General features: G+C 39.2%; 1 protein-coding gene across 2 annotated transcripts; it reads right to left on the bottom strand.

Annotated features, from left to right (window-relative positions):
• Positions 1-3,102: 3,102 nt before the first annotated feature.
• On the bottom strand, positions 3,103-24,561 carry TRA2B (transformer 2 beta homolog). 2 transcript variants are annotated; one of them, XM_010376600.2, is made up of 10 exons: positions 24,250-24,452; positions 18,125-18,400; positions 13,141-13,274; positions 11,980-12,142; positions 10,021-10,209; positions 8,264-8,379; positions 7,377-7,460; positions 5,720-5,779; positions 4,678-4,751; positions 3,115-4,103 (listed from the first exon to the last, which is right to left on the bottom strand). In XM_010376600.2, exons 4-10 carry the CDS (start codon positions 12,010-12,012, stop codon positions 4,093-4,095), a joined length of 567 nt encoding a protein of 188 aa, XP_010374902.1. In that variant the 5' UTR covers positions 12,013-12,142; positions 13,141-13,274; positions 18,125-18,400; positions 24,250-24,452; the 3' UTR covers positions 3,115-4,092. The 2 variants fall into 2 exon arrangements, with proteins under 2 accessions (XP_010374901.1, XP_010374902.1); XM_010376599.1 differs by lacking the exon at positions 18,125-18,400 and having other exon boundaries at positions 3,103-4,103; positions 24,250-24,561.
• Positions 24,562-25,029: the final 468 nt, after the last annotated feature.

Raw genomic sequence — 25,029 nt, 5'->3', positions numbered from 1 at the left:
CCAGATCTCAGCAATGAGCAAGGTTTTTTTTCTCGAGGTCCTACAGTCCTTGTTCTCACATAATCCTCTGTACCCAGCTGTGCACAACCTTTGATTCCCCGTGAACATTCTGTTGGTCAGTTTTACCAATAACCTATATAACATAAAACTTGTGTATATATTGTGTATCTGTTCTTGTAATTCTTATTTACTACATCAAAGTGGATCAGAAGTCTTCATCCTCCATCATCTTCAAATTGAGTAGGCTGAGGGGGTGGGGATGCCAGTCTTGCTGCCTCAGGGGTGGCAGAGACAGAAGAAAATTCCTGTAAGGAGACCCACACAGTTCAAACCCATGATGTTGGTCAATTATTATTTCTGGGTAAGTTTGAGTATTTACCTTTCTACAACATAGTTTAATAGTTGCAGGTGTCTTTGGCAAAAGACTTGTGTTATTTCTGTGAATGTAATACCTAGTTTTTTTGGGATGGAGTTATCACTCTTGTTGCCCAGGCTGGAGAGCAATGGCACAATCTCAGCTCACTGCAACCTCTGCCTCCCAGGTTCAAGCGATTCTCCTACCTCACCCTCCCAAGTGGCTGAGATTATAGGCACCTGCCACCACACCAGGCTAATTTTTGTATTTCTAGTAGAGACGGGGTTTCGCCATGTTGACCAGGCTGGTCTCGAACTCCTGACCTCAGGTGATCCACCTGCCTTGGCCTCCCAAAGTATTGGGATTACAGGCGTGAGCCACTGCGCCCAGCCTGAACCTAGTATCTAGTTAACTACAGCTTGAAATTCCTGCCAGATCCTTTCACACACTAATTGTATCTTGTTCCTTTTAATTATTAACCCTGCCAACTTCAGCTTCTAGGGGTTAACAGTGATTACCTGGTCTTGGCTGGGTGGGGGTGGCTCATGCCTGTAACCTCAACACTTTGGGAGGCCGAGGTCAGGAGTTCGAGACCAGCCTGACCAACGTGGTGAAATCGTCTCTACTAAAAAATACAAAAATTAGCTGGGCGTGGTGGTGCGTGTCTGTAATCCAGCTACTTGGGAGGCTGAGGCAGGAGAATCACTTGAACCTGGGAGGAAGAAGTTGCAGTGAGCTGAAATCCCACCATTGTACTCCAACCTGAGCAAGAGTGAAACTATGTCTCAAAACACACACACACACACACACACACAAAACAACCAACCAAACCAAACCCCCCACACACCAAAAAACAGTGATCACCTGGTCTCTACAAATATGGAATCCCATTTCAGTTCATCTCCTCTTGCCAGGGCAGTATAACTCCTGAAACAGTTTTCTTAACTTCATCAACTGATTACTCATGGGGAAAAGGGATTATTTTGGGTCTTGTCTTGTAAGGGGCAGAATGAGTGGAATAGAACCAATCCAGTATTCTTGTCACTTTCAAGTCTTTACATTATATGTAAAAGATCACATATAATAATCCTTTATATTGTATACAATAACCCCTTACATAGCATTAAGTCCAATCCTACAAGAGTCAATCACACAAAAACCACTGAGATGGCATGCTGAAGGAATACTGGTGGCGTGTCCACTGCTAATAATAAACCCAGCCTAATCTATCTTCAAAATTTCCGTAGAATTTACAGAAATTTTGGGTGAAACTTCTCTCAATTTCTCCTCCTGGACCTTGCAGAATTGGAATCCTAGTCAATGGAATAAGAGGGCTAAGAGCTATTAGTTTTATCCTAAGGCATATATTCCTTATGTAGGGGCAACAATGTAAACATTGTAGAGCTTGAGCATTCTCTAACATGTAGTTAGATTTCCATAAGGAAATGCGCAACCTAGATCCCTCACACGGGCACTTCACAATAGGGTTCTTGCTATGAAAATCTACTGCTGTTGCTGATCTCACAGGAGGCGGAGCTCAGGCAATTCATGGCCAGGAGGTTGGAAATCCCTGCTCCCAGGTCTACAAATCTTTTGACACAGCCTTATTTACATTTGTTGGGACCCTATTTATTTCCTGAGATGTTTCACAAGGGCCTTACAATATGAAACTATTTAACTGAGCAACCTTCCAAATGAACTTTGCATTTGGTTTTAGTAGTCTCAGCCCTACAGCTATAAGCAATGGATTGTTTGTACTGGTATATAAAAGTCTCCAAGTCCCTTTGCCTTGAGGCAAGAACTTTATGACTCAAATTTATCCTTTCCCATAGTTTTTTTTTTTTTTGTCTGATTCAACTGCTGCCTTTCATGAAACTGGTGACTAGCATTACAGCACATCAAAAGACTACCACTTTGTCTCACTACTTTTCAGTCTGTCTCATCCTGGTAAAATTCCAAGTTTTCCTCAAGGTCTTTTGCCTGTTAACACTCTTCGTGGCCATGTCAAGTAGTTAAAATTCTTCCAAATCTAAAAGCCAGAAAAATAACTCAGACTAGCCTAAAAAAGGAAACTTTTAACTAGCAGGATAAAGGACAGCTACACGACGAAAGGGCTAAAACTCAGGCTTTAAGACAGAAACTGAGGGTTATGGTGGAGATTATCAACACCCTGGAGAGTAAGTTTTACAAATTAAGACCTGCCAATACTGCCTATGCTCCACTACTGGTATTTTCCATCACCCAGCTACCCAGATTTGAGGCTGAATGACATCATGATTAATAGAACTATGGACTAACATCACCTAGGTTCAGATCGTGGCATTGCCACCTCAACAGCTATTTGAACTAAGGTAAGTTACTCTACATCATTTCATTGCTAAAGATTGTATGTAAAGTGCTTCTCAAAGTACCTGAAATGTACTAATATCTAGATGCGATAAAGGTTAGCAAGGTAACAAAATAATCTACCTATAGCAACATCCCTGCAATGTTCATGAAAATTACTTAAATATAAAAGAAAACTAAGAACATGTATTTCAAGTACCCTCAGTCTAGTTATTTACTATAACTCCATCCCCAAATGGACATCACTCTGAATTTTTCAGGAACAGAAACAGAAATTCATCTCCCCCTCCCCAAAATAGCAAAGATACATCTCAGTCCAAGGAACACATTGCCCTAACAATTAACTACAGAACTCTAAGTAATAGAACAAGAACACTTCTTTGTAAACAGCTGCACCAGCATTTTTCTTTCCATTTGCGTTTATTTAAACACAGTTCTCAAAACATTTGAGTGAAATTGGGTCTCCTTTGGTAAGCAAAGGACCTGAAAATAATATTTAAAAAATGAACAGGCAAAGTCTTCAGTTCATCCATGACACAGGTGTAGTGTTCCCTTCTCTTATCATGTACTCTGAAGCACCCAGTTTTTTCATATAGTCTAAAAGCTAGAATAACAAGAGTATATTTGTGGTGGAATGTATTGTCACTTGCTGATAACTAGTTGAAATACCATTATCCCCTTGTAACAGCTTTTTAAGAAACAGCCTTTTAAGGCATACACTGTGTAACTCTTCATTTCTTATTTCCTGCTATACATATTACAGATTACATAAAAGCTGACAAATCCACATTTATATAAGCATTAAGCACTGGCTGTATTTTAAGGTTTTTAGTTCTAATACTAGCAGTACAGAGTTACAGAGCATAATTTTTAACATTTAGCTGCAGTTATATAAGTATGGTATGTTTCATGGACTGGAGGAAAACGGGTATTTGTCTTTAAATTTACTACTGACAACTTAATCTGAATAGTTCTGCTAAGCATTGATATGTTAGAAAGAAAAGTAAAAATCAAACTGTTTATTGTTGCTTTTTGCCATTTGGTAGCATTTTACACAGGCTTCGATCTTCAGAATACCCTGGATTCAGTAGAAAAACCTTTTAAATGAAGTTTTGTACAATAGAAACTTTTCAGCAGTCAAAATTTAGACTGTAAAAAAATACATGCAAAACATACTTTTCTGAAAACACTTAACTTTGAACAAAGCACCGAACTACACAAATGCAGAATGAAAACAGCATTTCAACTCCACCAAAAGTAGTCATCATAAAAGGTGTAAAAGTCACCTAACTTCACTAGGCACTGTTCACTTTTTAAACAAGAGACAATAAAAAATATTGTCCACAAACAATATCCCAGCTCTAGGGCAGGTTTCAGAAAGTCTTCATGCTTTAATAGCGACCTAGGAAGAAAAGAATGAACATGCTTTAATATTAAGTGAACTAATTATCAAATATACTTTAATGCTGAGAATTTCAGAATATCCTGCCATTAAGAAATTCCTGTGTACCAGACCCCCCCACTCCCAAACAGAGAAAGACTTCCATATAAGTATTACACTAGAAATGAGATAGCAATGTTGCATAACAGAAATTGCTGGGAAGTATAACTCAATCTGAGAGCTAAAGGGCTAAGTAATCCATGTTTCTGTGCTGTCCAAAAATTTTTAAGGACTCTTGAAAAGCTACTAAAAAAGTTACTATTTCAGTTAGAAACAACAGGAGTCTCTGAGCCTACTCTGGCTAAGGAGGCTCTCCAGTTTTTCCTTCTTAAAAAATAATAGGATTCTAAGGGTTGTTTCTATAAACTTTCTTGAACCAAAAACCATTCCGGGTATGTGCAGAATTATAGGTACAGATAAAACTACCTGAAAGAAATCCATTAGCTGTAAAAGGGAATAGTTACTTGGTGTATTTTGTCACCAGAGCAAGCCATACTACTACGATATAAACAATCATTAAGATAAAAAAACTTACGAGGTGAATATGATCGAGATCTGGAACGTGATCTGTATCCTCCACGACTATAGTAAGGAGAAGGTGACCGCCTTCTATAAACAAATGTCAAGATTGTCTAAGTCTCAATAATTAGACCAAACATATAAATTTGTGACTATATATACTGCCCTTTTATCAGTTCCCAAAAAAGGAAAGGTTGCATGAACCTTCGATGTCTGTTTAAGTCTTGAGAATGAAGTACATTATCAGGCCCAAGTATCAAGTAACCTTCAGGTCAAATAATCCTTGCTATATTTTAATCTGCTTACCTCTTAAATTTTGTGAAGTATGGTTAGGAGAGGTAAAAGAAAATTCCTGGCTGGGTGTGGTGGCTCATGCCTATAATCCCAGCACTTTGGGAGGCCAAGGCAGGAGGATCACTTGAGGCCAGGAGTTTGACCAGCCTGGCCAACAAGGTGAAAACCTGTCTCTACTAAAATACAAAAAAATTAGCTATGTGTGGTGGTGCATGCTTGTAATCCCAGCTACTCGGGAGGCAGAAACTGTAGTGAGCTGAAATTGCTCCACTGTACTCCAGCCTAGGCGACAGTGTTGCTGTGTCCAAAAATTAAAAATAAAAACGAGAAAATTCCCGTACCATTCAATAATTCCAACAGCACCCTCATGAATACCCAAAACTAATTCCACAAGTACTTTAGGATTTAGCTTTGTGTAAAAAAAGCTGTTCATGTGCTATTAGATGCTTACAAAAAGCAAAGAAAACGTAATACAAGAACGTAATGACAAAAAAATGAGTTCTTATCAGTGACTTTAACTTCACTGTACCTCATCAAGGTATAAAATGGTACCACTAAATAATAACCCATTGTAAACCCAATTAATTTTTATAAATATACAAAGATTTTACGTAGTCATTTAGTTTCTGTTACAATATTTTCATGAGCTTCAAACAGTCTGATTTTGGGTATTCCACTTATAATTTACCAAAACATTAGTAGGCAAACATCTTTATGTGAAGCTTTCTACTGTTGTACAGATGCTAAGTCCTCTCCTGGCATACCTATATATCTGATCCCTGTCTTGAGCAGCTCTCCATCCTCCTCCTCCGCCGCCACCTCCTCTGTGAAGACAGAAAGGCAACAGGCATTCAGTTTGTAAGTTTTAAAAAATGATGTCATTCATTTAGTAAAATAAAAACTTTCATACAGCATGAATGAGATGGTTCTTGCAGGTCAAGTGATTTGCCACTCTTTTTAGAAACCTGCACAGGGTTCTCTCTGGTGTATTAGAACACAGAACATTCCTAAGTAAATGCTCTTAAAAAACAAAACAAAACAAAACAAAACAAAACAAAAAGCTTAACCTCAGTCCCAACAAATCAGTACCTTTAGTACCATTTGAGTGACGCTTTAAATAAAAAAGGGTTTTCATGGGTGATAAAATGCTGAACAAGAATACACTTATAGACTCACTTTCAGACAATGATTAACAACTGTTAACTTCTTAAACATTACCAAATAATACACAAAAAAGACATCCATACCTCAATACCATTATCAATGACAACTGTGGTCAATACTAACTGTATTATTTGACTTGTCAAATTACACATTTTGACAAAGCAAGGAAGGACACCAAAATGTCACGATTTTACTTCATTCTTATCTTTGGAAGTATTCTCAAAGGTATCTTTATTTTTAAAATATGACTGACATTTCCCTACCCAAACCCCGAAATACCAACTTTTGGGCAATAAAAAGTCACTTACCCTTGTCATACTAAATTAATGTCTTAAAATTATTCTCTTTCAAGGCATCAGTTTTACCTGCCCTCTAAGTGCACGATGCATGCATTAGAGATTCCAAGAAACTGCCTGAAAAGTGGTGGCTTTCCAAAATGGCTTATGAAATTTGCTTTTACAAGACTAAGACAGAGGCTATAATTTTTATTTTTTTTAATTTTTAAGGTGGGGTCTTGCTCTGGTGGGAGGAGACTCAGATGGGAGTGTACCTGGCTCACCGCAGCTTCAATCTCCCCGGATTCCTGCCTCAATTTTTTAGAGATAGGGTCTCCCCATGCTGCCCAGGTCAGTCCCAAATTCTGGGGCTCAAGCAATCCTCCCGTCTCAGCCTGTAATTCTGCTTTCATTATCTATCTATATATATATTTTTGGAGAGTCAGTCTCGCTCTGTTGCCCAGAGTGGAGTGCAGTGGTGCAATCTCAGTTCTCACTGCAACCTGTCTCCCGGGTTCTAGCAATTCACCTGCCTCAGACTTCTGAGTAGCTGGGACTACAGGCATGCACCACCACGCCCAGCTAATTTTTGTATTTTTAGTAGAGACAGGGTTCACCATGTTGGCCAGGCTGGACCTCAGGTTATCTGCCTGCCTTGGCCTCCCAAAGTGTTGGGATTACAGGCGTGAGCCACAGCGCCCAGCCTCATTCAATGTTTAAAAAGAATACGACATTTTATTATTAACATTACAAGTTATCATCTAAATCCCATTTATATTCTAGAATATTTGAACAGAAATCCAATTACACATTAAATTGATTAAAACACACAGAACCTTAAAATCTGATTTACGCTTCTGCTCTGCATTTCTCAGATTAAAAGTACTAAAGCAAAGCTTTTACCAAAGGCTAAAACTTAAGCATAGTGCTGCTCTGTACACTACTGAGATTCAGACGTTGACCTTTCTACCTCATAACTTACCTGTATGATCTGCTATAGTAGTCCCGATCATCATAACCCCGATCATATCCTCTGTCATAATAATCCCGACGGCGAGAGCTGCCACTATGAAGAAAAAAATATCAGGTGACCTCCCTTATCTTTCTGGACATGACTTTTTATATCTGCTAGTAGGTCTTTTCTGACACATTAACTGGAAAATAAAACATTATTCCTGTTAAAATTCTCACCTATATTGAACAAACATTGCTCTTTTCCCCTGTTTCAACATACATAAACCTATTTTAAAAAATCTTTGGTTAAGGAGGCACACAGATCCTGCCAGAGGTCAATTTGCATATCCCACATATTTCTAAGAGGAAAGACAACAGTATCACTTTGCTCTATTTAAGAAAATTTAGGCCGGGCACAGTGACTCACACCTATAATCCCAGCACTTTGGGAGGCCGAGGAGGGCAGATCACAAGGTCAGGAGATTGAGAACATCCTGGCTAACATGGTGAAAACCCATCTCTACTAAAAATATAAAAAACTAGCAGGGCGTGGTGACACGTGCCTGTAGTCCCAGCTACTCGGGAGGTTGAGGCAGGAGAACCACTTGGACCCGGGAGGCGAAGGTTGCAGTGAACCGAGATTGCGCCACTGCACTCCAGCCTGGGCTACAGAGCGAGCCTCTGTCTCAAAATGAAACAAAAACAAAACCAAACAACAACAACAAAAAAAAAACAAAAAAGAAAATTTAAAAGTGCATTTGACTAAGATTTACAGTTTTACCTGTAATAGTTAAACTTAAAATCAATCAACAGTCAGGTTTATGGTACAAATCTAAGTGCTGAAGACTTTCCACTAATGTGTTTCTTTGGTAAGTGAACAATTACCAATTATATTTATTTTGAAAATAAACTTACTAAGTAGGTCTCCCCATGTAAATTCCTGGTGTTGGTGTATGTGGTCTTTTTGTTATAGAGAAATCAACTCTGATCCTACGCCCATCAAGTTCCATTCCATTGGCACGTTCTTTAGCCTTCAAAAGATAAATAAATTGTTATATACATCCTGAACAAAGCCACTAATTATCCCGTGGCTGAGTAAGGTCCCACTGGACACCTCAGTTAGGTGCATTAAGTTATCTTAATGTTAGCCAAAACATAAGGTTCTGGCTTACAACACTTACAATGTGTTGTTCCCTCCACTAAATGTTCATTTGTAAAAGCTACTCATAAAAACTTGAAGCAATTATTTTACCTAACTATAATCCTGACAGTATTTCCAGCTCCAAAGCAGCACACTATTGGCAAATTACAGCCTGTAGGTCAAATCTGGCCAGCTGGCTGTCTCCGTATAACCCATAAGCTAAGAATTTAAATAACTAGGGGGGAAAAAAAAGTATTTCATGACAAGTGAAGAAACACACGAAATCCAAATTCCAGTGCCCCAAAATAATCTTTTATTGGAATAGGGCCCCACTCATTTATCTGGCTGCTGTTGGGTTCAAACAGCAGAGTTAAATAGTTGTGACTGAGATCCTATGACTGAAACCTGAACATATTACTTAACCCTTGAAGTGTTCTTACCCTTCTCTGGAAGCCAAAAGCTAAGACTGAAGCAAAGTCTTAGGTACATAGATCCTTTTCCCAGAGTCCATATTAACAGCATACATTTAAAAAATAAAAATAACCCATTTCGAACACATTAAAGTTTGTTCATAATTTGAGGAAACATCCTTTTACCTAAATAGAATTAAAATTTCTAATTCCAATACTATGCTATATTCCAGTTCAGATGTTCAAGCTAGTGTTTATGCCCCAGTTAGTTTCTGGCACTAGAAATTAAGATAAAATTTATGCTATTTTCCGAGAGCTATGATCCCATTGCAAAAATTTAATTAGGAAATGGGCGAACTCAAGCTAATCCTATTTACACCTTTGGCATCTCAATTCTTCCTAAAATGAAGCTGTGTATCTTAAGAGGTCTCTTCAAATCTTACAATTCCACAAAGTCACTCGTTGTAACTAGTTGCATTCAGCTTTTAATTGTTCCATTAGTAGGTTACCCCTTTAAAAATTCATCGTTTTAAAAAATTTTAATTTCCATACAGACCTACTTAAAGTGATTTTACCTGGAGCTCAATTCCTAATCTCAACATTGACTATGACAGAGCTTGTCATTAAGTGTTTCTCAATTTTTCCTCTTCTGTATATTGGAGACGACTTTAGCTACCATCCTTACTGTACCTGAAGTCTGAATTTCTTAAATGGGATCTAGCCTCACATATCAAATCTTGACTCCTTCTATATTCTGCCTCAAATCAAAATCCAAATATGACATCATTCACTTGCCAAAAAAGGAACATAACTTTGCTTTTGGTTATTTTCGACTCTAGAATGTAAACTCAATGTAAACACTGACTACATATCCTGGTGGAATTGGGGTATAGTTGACCCCAGTAGGTGGCAACTAATAAAGTAGGTGGTAGGACCAACTTCCCCAAATTATACAAAATTTTCTGTTATTGTGCAGGTACCTCAGTCTCCACAAGAGGCTGGAGAAAAAGTTCAAAGTATTATTGACTTGTTTTTGTCCCTATCCTAGCAACTGGTCACTGGTACTTGGCGTTAACAATTGAACTGGTGGTTTACAAAGGAACAGGTCGACTTTTACTTACTTCCTTGGCATCATCTACATTTTCAAAATATACAAAGGCAAATCCTCTTGAACGCCTAGACTGCTGGTCATATACAATAGACACATCGGCAATAGGACCATATTTAGAGAACACTTCTCTTAGATCTCTTTCTGTGGTGTACAAGCTCAGCCCAAATACTCCAAGACAACAGTTAGGATCAGGATTTGCCTAGGGAAAAAAAAAAAAATTTAAACTTTGGAAAGTTGTCACAAAAGCAAAGTTTTTTAAAAAGGGAGCTATATACTAGCCAAAATGTCACTAACAAGAAAATTACATAATAATTAGACCAAATACCACTTAGAAATTACAAAATTACAGCAAGTACTATAAGCATTTTTGGGAATGGGTAGGAAAAATGCATAAGAAAAAATTTCAACCTTAGAATTAAGTGGGGAAACAAGCACTCGTGCTGGTGACAAGCAACCTGGCATCTTTCCTTCTATGAATTTACTCTGAGAAAAATCCACATATTCACAACATGACACACAAGGATAACTGGAACCAGAGTCCATCAGCTAGAAAAAATTTTAATGCTGACACACCTTCCATTCAACAGAATGCTCTGAATTGATAAGCATGTATGGTTTGATTTTTCAAGAAACACAATACACTAGTGTATGTACATAATTGAAGCCCAAGGGGATGTGTACCAAACCATTTTATAGGTCATAAACAGCTTGCAATCATAAGAAACAAGAGTTGGCCAGGTGCAGTGGCTCACGCTTGTAATCCAAACACCATGGGAGGCCAAGGCTGCTGGACTGCTTGATGCTCAGGAGAGTTTTGAGACTAGCCTGGGCAACACAGAGACCCCACGTCTACAAAAATACAAGAAGTTAACTGGGTGTGATGGTGCATGCCTGTAGTCCTAGCTACTCAGGAGGCTGAGGTGAGCGGATCGCTTAAGCCTGGAAGGTAGAGGATGCAGTAAGCTGAAATTGCACCACTGCACTCTAGAGTGGGTGACAGTGAGGTCCTGTCTCAGAAAAAGATGACAGAGGAAAGAATAAAGAGTGAACCATATGTTGTTGCTAACATTCCAGATGCTGTGATGAATTTACCTAAAGATTCCATTTATTTCATAAACTAACAATTTACTAGGGAAAAATTCTACTCTACTGTAAAAACATTAAGTCCCCCCGCACCCTCCTCCTAAACCACTTGGATTATACAATGAAATCACAATAAATATCATCTTATTTGAAGTCTTTCATGAAATGTAAAAAACACCTTAACACCACCAAAAAGAAATTAGCTTCAAATTAAATGAGAAAGTTAGGAGAGCATCTAACTGGGTTTATGTAGCCTGGAAAAAAAGAGTAACATTAGCATACAACTGTATTTTCAACTAATGTGCTAATACTATAGTACAGTATAGTAACGCACAGTGGGAAGTTTCTTTTTTTCTTTTTTTTTTTGAGACGGAGTCTCGCTCTGTCACCCGGGCTGGAGTGCAGTGGCCGGATCTCAGCTCACTGCAAGCTCCGCCTCCCTAGGTTCACGCCATTCTCCTGCCTCAGCCTCCCGAGTAGCTGGGACTACAGGCGCCCGCCATCTCGCCCGGCTAGTTTTTTTGTATTTTTTTAGTAGAGACGGGGTTTCACAGTGTTAGCCAGGATGGTCTCGATCTCCTGACCTTGTGATCCGCCCGTCTCGGCCTCCCAAAGTGCTGGGATTACAGGCTTGAGCCACCGCGCCTGGCGGGAAGTTTCTTTTGATGGGCTAAGGAGTTTACTCCATTGTGTCAGTATTATGCTTAAATGACAGGTAGCCCAAACGCAGACCCCATCATGAAGATTAACTTAAAAGACAGTCTCAAAACACTAAAAAGTTCACTCAGGCACCCACTGCTAAAGCTCTATTGTCGAAATCAGCTCTAACTTTAAGAAAAAGTAAATTTAGGCAGTTCACTGCTTCAAAACCAGTTTTTTGCCTTACCCGATTCCCAACATGACGCCTGCGAGTAGACATGGGAGAATGGCTGTGGCTGTGCCGTCTACGATAATCTCGACTGTAAGACCTGCTACGTGATCTTCTATGGGAGCGGGAGCGAGACCGTGACCGGGTATAATGCCTTCGGGAGCTTCTTCTGGATCTAGACCTGCAAGACAAAGACATCTCCCTAAGGTTACGATTGACAACAGATACTATCTTCTTTATTACTCTATTCTAAAGTTAAACTCCAAAAGAGGGAACAGTCCAGGAATATGCTAACATGGTTACCAACTTAATAGGATCAATACTTTTCTTCTCTAATTATTAAGTCATTTCAACTTTGCTAGGAAGCGTTCTAAAAACCACAAGCTCTCCTCCAGTATTTCTTCCAATTAAAGACACATTACTTATCTTTTGCAAATCAAGGCATGCAGCATTTTACTAGGTTGGCTTGTGCCCATCTTTCCCCCTCAGAAAACCATTTCTCTACTTTTCTGTCTCCCATTATGCCCACCATTAACTTAATACAGTAACAAAATCATAAGTATTCCCCAACAGTTAAAAACAAAAACAAAAAAAAATCGAGTGGTTCTTGACTAACTAGAGTGTCTCTAAGTTGTCATCGAAACCAGGACACATTTAAGAAAAGGGGTGCTGTTAATTATGCCTGACCACAGGCATACACTGGTATTGTCCCAGGCAAACCAGGATGTATATATATATATAGCCTACTCTTCACCAACATTAAAAAAAAAAAAAAAAAAAGCGCACCACGTATATACTTATTTATCAAGAATTGCAATTACTGAAAGCCAATGTTCTGCAGTGTATTTGCCATACTAATAAGCAATTTACTTACATTCAGTAAATCCTCACAACCACCCTGAAGAACTGGTACTGTATTTCTAATTTGCCTTTTATAAAGAAGCTAATGCTGAAAGGTTATATAATCTGCCCAAACCAACAAAAATAGAGAACCCTGACTCCAAAAGCCCAGGCTCTTAACCGCTTTTAGTCTTGCCTCCCAGAACTTAAGTTCACTTCTAGTACCAATATTTAATAGGCCAACAAATAATCTAACCCTCTCTAACTTCCTGGTTAACAAAACACACACCAATTTCAGAGCTAAGAGTAACGAGGAAATCTCAAGACAGTCTTTCTTACCTAGATTCAGATCTGGACCTGGACTTTGATCTGGAACGCCTGGAATCTTCCTTGGAGCGAGACCTTGCAGGGGTATGCCTTGCAGATTTCCCCGATCCGTGAGCACTTCCACTTCTGGAAGCAGAACGGGATTCCTACACGTAGATGTTAAAAGTTTAATTTGCACACTTTCTGGGCAACTTTAAAAACAAATAAGCTGCTGTGAGATAAATGGCGAGGGACAGCAATCCCCTTCCAAGATAAGAAAATATAGGTAAGGGCAGGAACTGAATATACCTGGTGTTAATAGTTTCATTGCTCCAAATGACATAAGTCAATTAACTTGTCCTTTCTTCCACCTTTTTGGAGCAGGGATAAGAATTATTTGACCCCACTTCCTTCAGAAAGGGGTGCCAAAGTCAAGCAGTTAAGGGAACTGTCCAAGGACTGTTTCAGAATGTTACTCCATAAAGACTAGGGTGAGACGGAACCTTATTAACTATGACACCTATACTTTATACCTATTTCAATCAAGTTGCAATCAATAAAACAAACCCTATAAAATTTATATAATTCACTTAAAAAAATAGACCTTGACCTTTCAAGTTATTATTTATAATTCACTGATAAAAGAGATAAAGATGATGATCTCAGTTTCAAATCCTAGAGAAAGGCAGAAACCTAGTGGAAAGCAAAGGCTAGCTTGAAAGACACTAAACCCTGTAAAACCCTATTGCATCTAACCATGGTGGGAGGTCCCCTAAAAAACTGAAAGCAACCAGATGGAGCTACAACAGAACAGCGAACTACACACAAGTAAGAGTAGAGAAGATATCAGAGATCCTTCACAGTTTCTCCAGCTAAATGGAGACGAGCCAGGACAAACTTACGGGAAACCAGGAATTAACCTAACTTACCTAGTTAACTTAAGCACACATTAAAACCAGGGCAGCTAAATCAGGAGCTCCTAATCTAGGGCCCAGGAAGCGAAAGAGAATAGAAACCACATACAAAAGCCAAAGCTTTCCCAATCAAAACTGGGATTGGCTGGCATGTTAAGGGGTGGGGGGATCTGTAATGAAAAATAGCAAAGGAATGGCTAACCAGGACAACTAGGTCATCAACGAGTTAAAGACACATAGTCAAAATTAATCAACAAAAGGTATATTAAGTAATGAAACCAAGGAAAAGTTCTGCCAAGGCACCAAAACAGTAGATGAGGAAGGGACAGAACCTACTTACTCCTCATCAGTCTGATAGATAAAATTATCAAATACGGCAACCTTTATTTTAGGTTATCCAACTTAGACAAAATAAAGCCTGGTGAGCCTTTCTACTCGAGAACAGAAATAGCAAGACTCAAAAGGAAGCAGTATTACAATAAGTCACTATATGGCATGAATCAAAGGTGAAGCTTCCAGAAAAAATTTAATCACAAGAGATTTCCTTGTATGATACATCTTCAGCATATTCTGGACATTCTTGAAAGGATAGAAGATAGAGGATTATTTTAAATTACACCTCAAAACACTTTAGAAGATAGTTTTGTGGTTTACAGCGTAACGGAGAAAATTTGGATGATCCTTTGATGCTCAGGGAAAAAATGTATAATGTAACACAGAAGAGACAAATTAAGGTTTGAGGTTTAACAGAGAAGGAAAGGCTAACTCATCCAGTAAAATGAGTTCAAGGCCATTATAAAACACTGGTGAGGTGACATGAAATGTGACAGCCTTTCCCCTCTACCTCCCTCCATGAGTGACTGTAAAGAGATTAAAAGAAAAATATGATACCCTTCTTTATTAGTGAGGACAGCTGCCTTTAACATCAAGAAATGGTTAAAGGCTGTAGTGATGCTCTGGGGATTCCAATAAATAACAATCCCTTGGAGTTCCCTATCAAGTATTCTGAGACTCAAAAATGAGGGTGTAGTTTTTGCTACTTTTACCACAAGCAAAAATTAATACAGGTGAGAAGATAGAAATGGGGAACCCAGAAGTTGCTAAACGCCTGTTTACTCCAACACTAGAAAGATTACCTCAATGGAAGTGAAAGCAGAATATGGATGTTTCACATTAACAGTTAAAAGACTACCAATAAAGTAACTATAGTTAACAGAAATCAGTCGGCCCAGGAATCTGAGTATAAAGGAAGAATGGGTCAAGTCAAGATCCTCTTTAATAAGCTCCTGGCTTTATTTAACAGAAAAGCCTTTATTCTAAGCTAAGATGTTTCAGTAGCCTGTCCACTGAGGGAAGAGATACTACTCCTAACCTAGAAAATAAGACTTAATGAAGTTTTCTCCTTAAATTCCAGCAGATCACAGATACAATATATGGGAAACCACAGTTTTCACTCAGCCTCCAAAACTAACGAACTACGCAGATATATTTTGTAAGCAATCATTTCTTAGGCCAGGAATAACGGAAATACCAGAATGCAAAGGCTTCCTTTTCTATACTGACACGTGTTTGGGATAGCACCTAAACGTCTCCACCTTTATCAGTGATATTTTCTTAAAAAAGTTAAAGCCTTCTCAAGTTACTCTGGCCATTTAACTGGCTGGGAAATACATATGCAAGGAAATAAATAAAGCTTGTCTACAAAAAATAAGACCTAAAATTAGCACCCAAATCGAAAACATAATGTTAACTTTAAATATTAATGCAGACAGGCAAATCTGTAAAACCAGTTGGGGAAGCCCCTAAATGTAAGGATACTTCAAATTCCACTGTTAGGGCTGACATGGTCAACACATTAAAACCACACCAAGAGACAGAACTAACTGGACACCACTGCCTCACAAAAAGGGACCATGAACCAAAAATTAGCGTGAATAAAGCCAAAATTTCCCTGCAAAATGCTCAGGGAATCAATCTAAGCTCTCACAGACTGGATCTCAGCTACATCCTAATACAAAACCTGCAGGGAATACATCAAGTAAAAATACAGCACACTTAGCCTTCCAACAAAATAATCTACATCTCCCTATTCTGAGAACAGCAACCACCTTACAAAAACGTATTTGAAAGAAGGAATCACCATCCAATCCCTGTATTATTTTAAAAACTGATTTAAAACAGTGGCTCATAAACACAGGTATGCACTAAACGTCTACAGCATTTTCAAATACAAGAACTCTGAACTGGAGTCTGTTTTTAGGTGGCCTGGAATTGGGCATCTGCATCTCTTAAAACACTATCATACTAATTAAGTCTGACTTACTCGACTTAAGTCAACTTCAGAAGTTACATGCTTCCTACTGATTTTTTTTCTCTTGGCAAAGGTTACCTTCCTGAAACGCTGTCATCCCGACTTCCTTGCTTTGACTCCCCCTAGCATTAATCAGACCTCTGATTAAGGTGGTCTTTCACACACTGCCTGTTCTCAGGAACAGAAGCCAGCCTCCTCTTCATCTTCTCTATGGTCCGAGGAGGAGACACACTAGGACCCACAGATGCTTTGGTCAAGGGGGAAAACAAAAACAAATGGACACAATAGTCCACTAGCAATGTTTTCTCACCTTAAGTCTATCCAGCTTGGGTCATAAACGGATTCCAAATTGCTTTCTTTCCTTTAGTGGGCTGGGGGTGAAGAGGTATTTTCCTCTTTTGCACCCCAAGGACCTGTCAGGTTTCTTGATAAAAGAATCCATGGGCTTGGAATTAAAATGTAATATTCATTCACATCACTTTTACCTCAGCTTCCTGCCTGCTCTTTGAGTAATTTGGAACATAAAAGTAACATTTATGTTATCATTAGTTTATCTATGGCAAGAAATTTGACAAAGGAATGCAAAACTTCTTACGAGAAAATTTTCTTCTGCTTGCGAGATACAGAAATAAACAGGCCTGAAAGCATCAGAAAATGGATTCTCTAAGAAATGCCATTTAAGTCACTTTCTCCAAGAGCATGAAGACCTGACAACTCTCAGAGAAAGTTTATTTCAGGAAGAACTGTATGAGATGATACTTTTGGCATTCTCAATTGGGTAGAAAACTGTTGGCCGGCTACTACTGGATATTATTTTGATATTTTGATGTGTGTACTTGTCTCATCCAACGGAGAGTAACAACATTACAACAATCACTTGACCCTTCTACTCAGCTAAAAAAAACACACAGAAAAGGAAGAGACAGTTTTTGGGTTGAATTTCTCAGTAAGTGGTAGGGATGGGTAACCAGAATAAAGCTACTTTGTAACCTATACCTCTAGTATTACAATAACTAAATGTTGATAGCAGAAAAGGAGAAACAGGAATGAAAGCATCTGCTACTACCGCAATTTGTATTAGCTATCCTGTTCACTTGTGTGACCCACCTCTTCTAAGGGGAAGCTACTGTATTTTATCAGTAACCCTAGTCAATCAGCTGGAATAGGCATTAAACAGAAACAGAATTTGAAAAACCATCCCTGTGTATTTAGCAAATATGCATCTTAAATTTAGGGCCCAAATGCTCATAGATTTCCACTACTGCCATATGGAAAAAACTAACACACCAATGCCAAAGGGAACTATTTTATTCAATGCTTTGTTTGGATTTTGGGGGTTTGGTTCCATAACCATCTTGGTGACATTCTTTTGAAAATCATTTAACAGAAAATACTCTACTACACATTGCTCAATACTGAAGGAAAGGGATCAGTGCAATCTAAGAGTCCAGGGAGGTGGCAAAGACCACTAGTTCCAACCCTGGAGGTATTCACTCATGCCCCAGGACCAGCAACATCAGATAGGTAAAAAGTTTATCTAGAGAGGACAACATGAAGCCCACTGTTACCCATGCTGGAGAGCTCATTGCTGCCTGGTGCTTGACTACTAAATATTGTTTTTTAAAAATTGCATTTCAATCATTTGACTAAGCAGTTAAAATCAGAATTACCTAATTTAAACGTTTCCCCTGGAAGGCACTTCTTTACCCTGTATATATTTTCTTCTATTAAACAAATAATGCATGCATGTTTAGCAAAATATACAGGGACACATAAACAGACTAGTAATTACTTAGCGTAGTGCTTTCTGATTCCAGATTACTTCTTATCTTAACTTCATTTTTATTTCTTTTCTTCATTCTTCCGTTTCAAATTCTGACTTCTTTCATCTTCCCCACTTCACACAAATTGCTCAATATTCTACAAGTGGGACTTCTGGTCTGATAATTAGCATGCATTCTTTCTTTTATTTTTTCAAATTTCAGCTTCACTTATTCCTGAGCTTCAAATACTCATTTATAAAACTTGTCAAATGACGACTTCCGCATTTTCCTTCTTCAACATTAACCTTAATAGAAAAAGAACAGGATGAAGAATATTTTAAAACTCCAGGATAAAATCCAGTGCCAAAACTGAAACTAGAAAAAAAAAATCCCTTTGTTGATTTGGATTAAAAAAGAAACTAGAATATGCAGCTCAAAAAACTGAAACTACATAGTTTCTGCTGGTTCTAGAATATATGGTAATCAATCTCATTTCTCTACTCCAAATAGATTTATCATGCTTAAGTTGAATGTGAAGTGCGCCACTGAACATTTACTGTTCATTTAACATTTTAAGAACTATTACATTTCACACTTCTTACTATATTCAATAGAAAATAGGTTAAGTGTCAAAAGCACACCTCTAGTCAAAAAGTGACACATTAATACATAAGTGCAAGAAAGGAAAGCACGGACAATTCATTTGTACGATGACAAAGGCTCAGGGTTGAAGAGGTTTACAGTATTGTGACTTGTCTAGGTAGGATAAAGAAACGTATTTAGCGTCACACACTTTTGTACTGTATTTAAGAGTTCTGTAGAAAGACAGTGTCAAGGAACCTGACAATTTGGAACTGAAGTGTAACCCACCCCCTGAAAAGCTGCTCTAATGGTATATTATAGTATGAATCACAAAAAGACAAAATCAAGTCAACCACCTACAATATGCCAGTAACTATGAAGGAAAGCAGAACAAACTTGAATCCAACACTGGTATTTTCGAAGAGTTTTGTTGTACATTTTCCCCCTCAATGAAGAAAATATTAAGTCTTCTGGATGTCCAAAGGAGAAATACTACTTTAAAAGGTGGCACTATTAAAATTATAGCTCACCTCCTCAAATAATTAAAAAGATTGAATTTAGCTGATCTCTAAATGTCTGAACACGCTAAACAAAATAAAATAAATACTGCCTCCATAAAACATTCTAGTTTTTCTTGTTATCCTACATTTCACCTTGATGATCTTTCATTTTATTGTCAATTATTTCCTCTCCTAGTTTTTCCTCCTGAAAAAAAAGTAAGGCTTTGTTAAAAAAATTACAGGTCTTTATACCTATCTGGGCATAAAGACAACCATTGTTAACTTGGCAAGTGCTGGGATGTCTTTCCTAACAAAAGGATAATTTCCAGTATAGTTTTAAAGTCAATTACTGTTTAATCCGAAAATTTTAAAATACATTTTTATTTAAGGGAGTTACAGTAATTGGTTTTCTTTAAATATCCATCACTAAAATGCAATGGGAAATGTTTTCTGGCAGCACAAATGTAATCGTGGAATCAGAATGCCCAAGCAGGTTTCCTTAGGGCCTCCTAAAAGTTCGATACAAATAGGGCACTTAGATGCAGAAGATACAGGAATAGAGGCCATAGCTGTAGCTATCACAACTGTTTCCAATATGGATACCTTCCCGCTGTTATTACCCCTTCCTAACCTGGTTCCTTCTCTTACAGTTTAAGAACAAAACCATTACTAAATTAATATAAATATTAGATTTATTTCAACTCAGCTAAGTTCGAGTGGCTACTTTATAAAACCAGAAGACCAACTATTGGGCTAGTGTTATGTACATTTAGTTAAGAGCTCCTAGTTAGAAATAAACAGAAACTTGTCCTATCAACACATTTTTGTTAAAATGTTTCTAGGGGATACAACTGGAATCCATTTAACATTAAACACGCACAAACTCATTAAGTTGACAGACAAGGCAATATTTTAAAAATTGCGAGGGATGGGGAAAAGAAAAACTAATTAATCCTGTTATGGAAATGTCAATGCTCACATCAATATAATAAGGACAAAATGTCTACCAGAAGGGTGAATGGATAGATAAAACCCTCAAAAACTGGAGAATAGTGTCTGGAAAAAACCATCACCTGAAATTAGTTGTAGGCCCGTGCTTACAAAAACTCTTGCAAATATAGCACAGACTCTTAAATTTACATTCATAAAACATTCAGTACTCCCCAACAAAAGTATTAAGTATCTTTTGACTTTCCAGAAGACTACCTTTTAACCTAATTTCTAACCACAAAAATTAAAGAGAAAAAGGGGCCCCTCATCCAAACGGTCACATAACAATCTACGTTGATAACATCAGTGTAACCTCCAAAACCCAATTCAAAGCAGAGATTTTGGGGGAATTTCAAGACTGTAATTTGCTATGGTGAAGAACTTGCTTTGGCTTGCAGTTTAAAAACAATACTAAGTGATTTCAATATCTAATTCTACATATCCCACACCCCCAAATACTAACATGGGTCAAAACACTTAAAATTCCTAAACATCAGTCACCATGCCTTGTTAACAGTCGCATATGTAAAAACACTGATCAACATAAAACATAACGCTAAGGCTCAATAAATATACACAACTGTAGCTCTGTCCTAGTCCTGGGCAAAATAACTATGAAAGCATTAATGTTTACCACCTAGATTTGGGTTTTATTGTAGAGAAAGAAGGAAAAAAGGCTGTGCAAGGCAAATCCCATTAACACTTCCCCCACCACCTAAATTCCTCTTCAACCTTTTGGCAAAACCAGTGGTACTTACCTTATAAAATCACTTGTAATGTCAGCTTGAAAATGTCACGTTCTAGTTCCAGACAATATCCACAATATTAAAGCATTCTTGTTTAAAACCAAGAAAAAAAAATATTTCAACCTGGTTTCAAGAGACTGATAAACCTAACCAGACTCACAACAATACAATTTCCTATTTGACAATTCAATCTTTTAAAGGAATTTGGTGAGATGGCTACAATTCTTTAGAAAGAAGTAGATTCAGAGATGTTTTGAAAATTAGAATTTAGAGTTTAGGAGCTAAAACCAAGGAATACAAAAAGACATCCCAAGATTAAGCAGAAGAAGAGAAAAACTGCAGAATTTGAAAGGCAGTTTGATGGGTTGGTGTCCAGATGCTGCTATTCATCTCTAATGATAAAGATAATGTGCCTATGTTGCAAACACATCGGTTCTACAAAAATTAACAGCCAGTATTCTATCAGAGTATCTGCTTGGTCAAAACATTTTCTTTAACATCTGGTGCATACATCAGTATCTCCTTAGTTTTTGGATTCCAATAGTAAACACTCACTTGTAGAAACTCGTTAAAATGTTGAGGGGGTCAGACCATTACACCGAGTGCCAGACCAACATACAAATCTCACACACCCTATACACTGTGACCACTATTGGGCTCTAAAGATTACCCCGCACTTCTAAATTTGCTATCAACTTTTTATTCAAGTTCTTGTAATTGTGACTTAACAGCTAGGAGTGCCTCTTTTTACAAAGAAAGGGTGCTAGTCAACCCCTTTACAAAATGCAAGCAATTTGGGGGAAGAGGCCTGAATCTGGAGATGAAAATGAGATCTTACTTTTGAAAGTGGTTTGGCCAGATCAGGTTAAGTCTGCTAATTAGACCCCTATATAGTGTAAATCTATTACCTTTGAGATGGGGGAAAAATAAATCCCACAGACCAACAAGGGATGAGGGACACACCAGTTCTTTAAATGTCATTATATCCACCCAAATATATTCTACTGAGTAATAAAACTGAGAATAATTTATCCCACACACCCAACCTTATAGGGGAGGGACACAACAACAAACTCCTAAGTCACTGGAAAAGGTGGGGCACAGAAGACTGAGACTGTCTGGATTAGAGACAGATAAATAAGGGAGAATATCACCGATTTGAAGAGATTAGTGATTTACATTAAGACCCAGTCCAGAAGCCTGGAGTTGAATGACACTCATTTTTCTGGCTCCAGAGAAGCATCATACAGGCATGTCTAAGATTAAACTGTTTCACCGAGCTTTATGGTTTTCCCAAGCTTGCTTTGGAAGCCTAGACACGTGTTTGATTCAGGTGTATTCCAACCCTTAAAGGTTCCAATTGGAACACAAACACCAAACACAACAATATGGAAGTACTTCACAACTTTAAGTTTAGAGATCTCGGCCAGAAAGCGAAGACTCTTATGTAATAAAATAATTTCAATTTTTATCACATTGTTAACCTCCCTCTACAATTCAAAGACTGTGAAAAACACAACGTACTTTTACTAGTAAAAAGATAACCAATCAGAACATTTCAAATTTCTCTTGAAACGAGTCTCAAATTGGAACCCAGTTTCAATTGTTTCCTTTCTCACGTAAAATATACTAATGAACTCTTTGGGCAGTTTTCCATTCTCAAGCATTCTTCACGTGTATTCAACTGAGAGTTCCTTTAGTCAGAAGCCAGTCATTTTGTATTTCTGAAGGAGTACAAAGGTACTCAGTAATTGTTCTGTTTAATAACAAAAGACTTTGACTAGTTTTAACAGATTCAACTGCCAAAGAACAGAAGTCACGACTTTTTAACAACTTTTGAGCTCAATCCCAACTTTGTTACCCAAGAAAGCAAGAACTTAAAAAAAAAAATCTGTAACACTCGTGACGTTGCAGTCAGCCAGCTTAGGGAAAAACATCAAAAACTAAAAACTCTATGCTCTTCCGAATATGTAAACGCAAGGCTTGATTAGTTCAAACCAAATTAAGCAGTTTGGGCTCCAAAATTACACAGGAAACTCACGCTTCATCACTCAAAGCTTCTTCCTAAAATACTCTAACGAATCATCTAAAATCTTAATCAAAAGTTTGCTAAGACATTTAATAATCTTATTTACCTGATAAATCATACTTAGATCTTAAGGTAGCTCTACCAACAAGGGGAAACTTAGGTAACAATTTTTTTTTTAAAGCACAAATTATTCCCGTAACAGCCTCAAAAATCAATTTCTATGGTGCTTTTCTATTACCCTTCTAACAGATTCCTCTTAATTCTAGCAAGCCTCGTATCTTCGCATCATTCAATGCTTTCCGAATCTAATACCCAGAGCCTCACAGACCAGCTACGTATGCTGCTTAAATCGTAGAACTGTCTTGTTCCTGCAATTCAATCAACCCTCACTAAACACCTTTAAAAGGTGGAAACTTAAGGGAAAGAAAAGTGTACCCAACACACGTTGTGGTTCTAAGTATTAGAACGCCTCAAAACAAAGGAAATAACGGCGCCGTAAATTGTTGCCCGCCAATTTCTCCTTCACAATCCCGTGGAAAAGCGATGTCCACAAAATAATCTTAGCGATTTTGTGGTCTGTTCTAACAGAATACTAATACAGACTTTTGCCTGGGAAGCCCTTTATCAGAGAAAAGCGCTTCATTTAGGCCAAACACAAAGCCCTCACGCAATCCCCTCCACCTAACGGGCCCAAACTTAGTCGGTCTCAGATTAGTTTTCATCTTAAGAGGCCCCAAGGACATCCCAGACTCCGTCCTTTCCGTGGAGGTAAAGACGGTACTTCGTTAACCTAAACACCGGCCCAAAGACCCCAAAGAACGTCGTCTGTCTCATTCCACCCCACCACGCGACCTTATGAAGCGCGGCCCGCGGCGGGTCGAGCCCGCGTTGCCGCGCGGCTCCTCCGCCATTTTGTGCCTCTGGCAGCGCGCCCAGCCCACCAGCCCAAGATGGCTGCGGCGGACCTTCGCAGGAGAGCAACGCCGAAATAAGATATCGCTCCCCTCCCCCAACACCGCGGGGACGCAGCGGCCATTTTCATCTTCCCCCGCTTATAACGGGAAAAACGGCCGTCTCGGGCAGAAGCCACATAAACCCGCCGGTGGCCTCCCTCCTTCACGACCAAAGGCACTAAGGCACTATCCACAAGGGCTTTTTTTAGTTAAAAGCTGTCTCCCTTGCCTGCCCTCCCGGCTTCAGACTTCGGAGCCTAAAACGCCCCTGTCTCCTGGCCCGAGGTCGATGGGCCTAGAAAAAGATGCAAGGAGCTAGGACCACACAGCCGCCCCCACAGCAGCTCTACGTACCCGCTCGCCGTAGTTCTGCTCGCCGCTGTCGCTCATGACTCCTGGCTGCTGTCGCCGGTCGATGTGCTTCAATCGAAGCTGCCAACCTCTTGCACCTTCTTTAAGGAGGCTCCGCCGCAGCCCAGCACGACGCGCCGGTCGCCCAGCCGCTCAGAGCCGAACCGCTCCGCACCGCCTCCGCACGGGCTCTAACTCTACCGGATGTGACGCGGCCCTTCTTAGCCAGGCTCCTCCCCTCCCAGAAACGCGCGCTTTCTTGGCCTCGCCCCTCCTCGCTCTGCCTTTCCTCTCCAGCAGTAGTGCGTCCCGCACAGGAAGTGACGTGACCCCGCCCCTCGCAGGGCCCCACCCCCGTTCCTGGCCTCTATGAGGCGGGAAAGCTGGCGTGTCAGTTGGCCGCTGTCGTGGGCGCCACGGGCCCACGCTGATGTCATCAGTCACTTCTGAATCCCTTCTAGAACTTTCCAGGGAACATGTCGAGAGTGCGGGGAGGGAGGAGATGCTGTTTTCCCCAATCTTTTTTTTTTGAGACGGAGTCTAGCTCTGTCGCCCAGGCTGGAGTGCAGTGGCCGGATCTCAGCTCACTGCAAGCTCCGCCTCCCGGGTTTACGCCATTCTCCTGCCTCAGCCTCCCGAGTAGCTGGGACTACAGGCGCCCGCCACCTCGCCCGGCTAGTTTTTTGTATTTTTTTTTAGTAGAGACGGGGTTTCACCGTGTTAGCCAGGATGGTCTCGATCTCCTGACCTCGTGATCCGCCCGTCTTAGCCTCCCAAAGTGCT

The sequence above is a fragment of the Rhinopithecus roxellana genome, chromosome 1, assembly GCF_007565055.1.
Source record: "Rhinopithecus roxellana isolate Shanxi Qingling chromosome 1, ASM756505v1, whole genome shotgun sequence".
Lineage (NCBI taxonomy): Eukaryota > Metazoa > Chordata > Mammalia > Primates > Cercopithecidae > Rhinopithecus > Rhinopithecus roxellana.
The sequence above is the reverse complement of the archived record's forward strand: the minus strand, read 5'-3'. Positions and strand labels throughout refer to the sequence as shown.

Coding starts and splice junctions, on each gene's coding strand:
- TRA2B (XM_010376599.1), bottom strand. CDS start 24,285: ATGAGCGACAGCGGCGAGCAGAACTACGGCGAGCGG. Junction 12,143..13,140: donor AGGTCCAGATCTGAATCTAG/GTAAGAAAGACT, acceptor TTTGTCTTGCAG/GTCTAGATCCAGAAGAAGCT. Junction 4,752..5,719: donor GACAGGGATCAGATATATAG/GTATGCCAGGAG, acceptor ATTTGTTTATAG/AAGGCGGTCACCTTCTCCTT.